This window comes from Dipodomys ordii, unplaced genomic scaffold (genome assembly GCF_000151885.1).
Source record: "Dipodomys ordii isolate 6190 unplaced genomic scaffold, Dord_2.0 Scaffold101, whole genome shotgun sequence".
In the NCBI taxonomy this organism is placed as follows: Eukaryota; Metazoa; Chordata; class Mammalia; order Rodentia; family Heteromyidae; genus Dipodomys; species Dipodomys ordii.
The window spans coordinates 3,571,873-3,577,823 of NW_012267317.1; the positions used below are offsets into that span (position 1 = coordinate 3,571,873).

Consider the following 5,951-nt stretch of genomic DNA (forward strand, 5'->3'; position numbering starts at 1 on the left):
AAAAAAAAAAAAAAAGAGTCTTATGGGTTTTCCTTCCCGGGCTGGCTTTGAACTGTGATCCTCAGATGTCAGCCTCCTGAGTACCTAGGAATACAGGTGTGAGCCACCAGCGCCTGGCTTAGCTGCTGGCTTCTAATGAAGGCAAGCAGCCCTGCTCTGGAGCTGTGAATGGACCACTAAGTCTTACTAGAAAAAAGATGCTTCTTCATCCTTACCACTCTTCCAGGAACTGGGTGAGGGGAGAAAATTAGGTCTTTTTAATTCTATAACCACCTTCTGAGACAAGAAACCGAACATGGAAGTTCAGAAAGTGGGTTCCAAAAAAAAAAAAAAAAAAGTGAAACCTGTTTCTAGTGGCAGGAGAGACACACAAGTCACCTCCTGATTTATGTCACCTTCAAAACAAGTTAATGCCCTATTTACAATTTACTGTGCTACTTGCCCATGTAATTGTAACCCCTCTGTACAGTATTTTCACAATAAAAAAAAAATTTACTGTGCTGGTAAAACATTGCCTCATGTTCAGGAAACACAGACTGAGAAAGCAAAGAATGTACTGGGATGTTCTAATCGAGAAGAGCTCTGTCAAGAACATGTAAAATTTCTTTTTTTAGAAAGGCAGGGCGCCTATAGACACGCCTATAATCCTAACTACTCCAGAAGCTGAGATCTGAGAATTCTGGTTCAAAGCCAGCCAAGGTATGAAAGTCCTTGAGACTTTTATCCCCAATTAACCACCAAAAAAACCCCCCAGAAGTGCAGCTGTGGCTCAAGTAGTAGAGAACTAGTCTTGAGCAAAAAAAAAAAAATCTCAGGGACATTGCCCAGGCCCTGAGTTCAAGTTTCAGGACCACACGCGCGCGTACACACACACACAGAGGAAAATTTCAGTTCCTTGAAATATCATATAGAACAGTATTTTTATCAATACATAAGACACACTGTTATCAGGTTGTATGCTGGAAAAATGAATATTGATGGGACACAGTGCAAAAAGCCTGGGGGAGAAGAGCAACAGTTCCACAGTGAAGACAGCAAGGACTGAAAGGCACCCAACAGTATCCCATCTCGAAACGCAGCTCTGCCATGCTGCTCTTCCTGCTGCAGGGCAACACAAAATCAGATCCCAGACCATTTTATGGGAGGGTTTGAATAGAAGCAGTGAGCTTCAAAGGTTCATATGATAAAGGCATGGTCTCTGGGTGGCACCACTGGAGGTGAGGCCTTAGAAGAAGACACATAGGTATTACTGGGACCTGGTGAAGGAAAACTTTGATAAAAGTCCCAAGAAATCAGATAACATTCCTAGGAATGAAACTGTCAAAGGGCTAGGGGTGCAATTCAGGGCCTCACATAAAGCCCTGACTTCAATCCCCAGAACAGCCAGAAAGAAAAAGGTAAATACACAGAACAAGTAAAACTCAGTTTGTCCTATCTCAGTACCAGTGCTTTTTGGTGCTACCTACAAGGACATGCCTGAAATTTTCTGGTGATTTCAGAATCTTATTTATCAAGGAGACTTATAACATAAACAAATATTTTATGTCTTTAAAGGAAAATACCTTTAATGCCAAGCCAACTTCCTTATTCTCATCTGTATAAGGAGGTTTCCAAAGTTGAATCCTGTCTTCCCTTAAAAACTGGGTCAATTTTGCTTGAAGATATTTCTTCTGTGCCATTCTTGAAAGTAAAATCATGTATCAATAAAATCCCACATTCATTTAAAAATGTTGTAGCACTTACCTAACACGTTGAAGTCTTTTGTAGAATAACCAAAACTTTACACACACACACACACACACACACACACACACACACACACACACACTGTTTAAGATAAGGTTTTAACCAGTTAGAAAAGGATATACATAGAAATATTTATTATGAGGCTGGGTGCCAGCGGCTCACACCTATAATCTTAGCTACTCAGGAGGCTGAGATCTGAGAATCATGTTCAAAAGCCAGCCCAGGCAGGAAAGTCCATGAGACTTTTTTTCTTTTCTTTTTCTTTCTTTTGGTCGGTCATGGGACTTGAACTCTGGGCTTGGGCACTGTCCCTGCGCTCTTCAGCTCAAGGTGAGCACTCTACCGCTCTTCAGCTCAAGGTAAGCACTCTACCACTTGAGCTACAGCACCACTTCCAGTTTTCTAGTGGTTTATTGGAGATAAGAGTCTCACGGACTTTCCTGCCCAAGCTGGCTTTGAACCACAATCCTCAGATCTCAGCCTCCTGAGTAGCTAGGATTACAGGTGTGAGCCACTGGCTCTGAGACTCTTATCTCCAATTAACTCCAGAAAACCAGAAGTGGTGCTGTAGCTCAAAGTTGTAGAGTGCTAGCCTTAAGCTGAAGAGCTGAGGGACAGCACCCAGGCCAAGAGTTCAAGTCCCACAACCAAAAAATTAAAAAAAGAAATATTTATCATGTATCCAATTATATAGTATTCTTTAAAGTTGCTGCTATGCAGTAAAATATTATTCTACCCCATTTTTTAAAAGTTTGGTGTTGGGGATAGAACCTAGGGCTTTATACATGCTAAGCAAGTGCTCTACCACTGAACAGTACCCCAAGTTGTTGTTTTTTTTTTTTCCATTCCTAGGGCTTGAACCCTAGGCGATCCCTGAGCTTCTTTCTGCTCAAGGCTAGCACTCTACCACTTGAGACACTGCCACCTGCACATTTTTTTGGAAATAAAAGTCTTAGGGAGTTTCCTGACAAGACTGGCTTTGAACCACGACCCTCAGATATCAGCTTCCTGAGTCACTAGGATTACAGGAATGAGCCACAAGCACCTGGCTTACTTTTTTTTTTCTTTTTTGTAGGTACTGAAGCTTGATCTCAGGGCCTTGAGCTCCTGGCAGATGTTCTACCTACCACTTGAGCCTCAACTCTGGCTTTTGCTGATGAGTGGGGATAAGGAGTAGCTAGGACTATGAGTGTCAGTATCAGATGAGTCCCACTTCTCTCCCTCCCTCTTTCCTTCACCCCCTCTCCCTGTGGGGGTAGTCCTACGACTTGATTTTAGGGCCTGGGCACTGTCCCTCAGTTTTTTGCTCAAGGTTAGTGCTCTACCAGTTGAGCCACAGCTCCACTTCTAGCTTTTTGGTGGTTTATTGGAGACAAGAGTCTCATAGACATTTCCTGGCCAGGCTGGCTTCAAACCTCAATCCTCAGATTTCAGCCTCTTGAGTAGCTAGGATTACATGCATGAGCCACCATACCCAGGACATTTTTTTCCCTATTGAGGGCCAGTACTCTTCCCAAATCCAATTCACTTGATTTGTAAATCAAATTGGTGGCTTAAATGTACTCCACAAATGTGTATTTTTAAAAAGGAAGTTGGGATGGGAATGTGGTTTAATGGTAAAGTGCTTGCCTAGCATGCATGAAGCCCTGGGTTCAATTCCTCAGTACCACAGACACAGAAAAATCTGGAAGTGGTGCTGTGGCTCAAGTGGTAGAGTGCTAGCCTTGAATAAAAGCAGATCAGGGACGTGCCCAAGGCCCTGAGTTCAAGCCCCAGGACTGGCAATTAATAAGTTAAAATCTGTTTTATGCTAGTTTAGGATAAGAAAGAGGTGATCAGAATGGGAAGGAGGAGGAGAGTATAAGCACACAGGAGGACACTATCTCTGAACCCATGAAAGAATCCCAGCTTTTGAGCTTAACTTCTCACAGCAAAGCAGAACAGCTCTTAAGAGCACTAGCTTTTCATGCCATCCCCTGGTGCATATTCCTATCATCTTGGGGACGCAGGAGGCTGAGAAGATCTCAGGACTGAGATTTAAAGCCAGTTCAGACAGAAAATCCCAGGAGATTCTTATCTCCAAATAGCAAACACCAAGCTGGAAGTAGATGTCTGGCTCAAGTGCTAGGATGTCGGCCTCCGGCAGAAGATGCTAAGGGCTCAGGCTCTGAGCTCAAGCCCCACAACGGACTAAAAACAAACAAACAGATTCTTGTACTAAAGATAAGAGCAAGAGAAGAAGCTGAGACACGAGGCTCAGATCCTCAAGGTTCTCTGGTTTTGACAAGAAGCCCCGAATGGTGTTTAGGTATCTGCGGTGTCACTTGGCATTACACAAGCGCACATGTACCCCCGCGGGTCCCCCACAATCACGCGCTCGGCCTTGCGTAAATGCCCGGTCCCAGCCCTCCCGGCCCGCCCGCCCCCCCTCCCCAGGTCCCGTCCGGCCCGGCCCGGCCCGCCCGCTTTTCCCCTTCCCAGATCCCCTACGGCCCGGCTCCGCCCGCCCGCTCTCCCCCCTTCCCAGATCCCAGCCCTCCCGGCCCAGCCCGGTCCGCTCTCCCCCCCTCCCCAGGTCCCGTCCGGCCCGGCCCGGCCTGGGCCCCTTCCACCCTTCCCTCCCCCTATCCTAGATCCCGTCCCACCCGACTCGGCCGGACCTCTCCTCCTTCCCTTCCCCCCTCCCCAGGTCCCGTCCGGCCCGGTCCGGCCCGGCCCGGCCCCCTCCCCTCTCCCTCCCCCCTCCCTGGTCCCGTCCGGCCCGGCCCGGCCCGGCCCGGCCCCCTCCCCCATCCCAGGTCCCGGCCCGGCGCCCCAGGCCCCGCCTCTCACCTCGCCGCCCGGACGAAGGACGTGTCGGGTCGCGCCCGGGTCCGAGTCGTCAGGAGGCGACGCTGAGGAGACCGGGGTCGCGAAGCGGACCGGAGTCGTCGGGAAGTGACGCGGAACGGACCGGAGTCGCAGACGCCGGTCGCCGCCACCTCACCTGCGCAACAGCTGCGCCAGCTACGCCCGGCCGAGCGCCCGGATGCTGGGGCCGCCGTTTGTTTTCATTCCGGGTAAGGCTGGCTCCGCCCCCGACCCTCCGCCCCCACGCGGGCCGGAAGGAGGGGGACTGGGCGGTGCTAAGGTGATTGACGTGGGCGGGCTTTCCGGGGTGGACCAATTGGGGGGAAGTATCGGGGGGCGGGGTCCTGGACGGAGCTAGGCGTAGGGCGGAAAACCGGGGTGGACGGCGTGGGGGCCGCGGCGGAGCTGTTACTTGGAGGGAGCGGGACTCGTGGGGCGGCCCGGCCAGGGGGACGCGGGGACCAGGGGTGGCGGGTGTGAGTGGGGCTGCTGGAGGGGTGTGGCGTGGTGGGCGGGGCGCACTGAGAGGGCGGGGCGGGGCGCGGCGGGGTCGTGGCGGCTTCTCGGGTTCGGGCCTAGCACCCCGCCCCCCCGACACGCCGAGCCCGGTTCACCCGACGCCGGAGGGACCTGAGCAGGGCTGAGCGTCCGAAGGCCAAGGAGGGCCGGGCCGATCGCCGTGAGACCCGCTTCCCCCGAGGAGGGGCCCGGGCCCCGATCCCTGGGTCTAAACACCGACGGACGTGGCCCGGCGCCGGCCCACCGGGCCCGCCCCGGGATGAAGCCCGGCTGCTTCCCCGAGATCCTGGCCCCGCACCTCGACCCCCGGTGCCGTCCATCCCATCTCGGCGAAGAGGCCCGGGGTGTGTGGGCCTCGGCCCCGCCCACCCCTGTGGTCAGCCCAGGAGCCGGGGCGTCAGCCCAGGAGCCGGGCGGCCTGACGTCGGCCGAGGCGCTCCGCCGAGCGCCGGGAAACCGCAGGGCACGTGGGCGGCGGGAGGGGGGCGGGGGGGAGCGTTCTTTAAAGGGCCGCTCCTGCGTGGTTGGGCACCGAGCGGTGACGGTGGACGGCTGGGGTGAGGCTCTGGGAACATCTGCGCACAGCACCGATGCTCTGTCTCAGGGGCCTGGTGCCCCGCCGTGGCCCTTGGGGAGATGGCGCACACTGAACCTTCAGGGAAGGCCGCCTTTTCTTAGGGTAGCTCCACTAAGGCTGGTGGTGCTTTCTTCTCGTGCGCATGGGAAGACTGTGACGGTGGGATGGGGGCTGTCAGAGGCCCAGGCATGCAAGGTTGGGTCCAGGAAGGTAAGTATGAGTGAAGTCACACGTCGAGGTGTGCAGTCTCACGAGGAAG

At 52.8% G+C, this 5,951-nt stretch overlaps 1 protein-coding gene across 2 annotated transcripts in view; it reads right to left on the reverse strand.

The window, feature by feature from the left end:
• Nub1 (negative regulator of ubiquitin-like proteins 1) overlaps positions 1-4,737 on the reverse strand; it is a 24,167-nt gene extending 19,430 nt beyond the window's left edge. For both annotated transcript variants that reach the window (XM_013027241.1, XM_013027240.1), the window contains exons 1-2: positions 4,579-4,737; positions 1,563-1,680 (exon numbers count right to left, since the gene is read on the reverse strand). In XM_013027241.1, coding sequence (XP_012882695.1) covers positions 1,563-1,679 — 117 coding nt within the window. In that variant the 5' untranslated portion in view covers position 1,680; positions 4,579-4,737. The remainder of the gene's footprint in view (positions 1-1,562; positions 1,681-4,578) is intronic.
• Between the last annotated feature and the right edge of the window lie 1,214 nt (positions 4,738-5,951).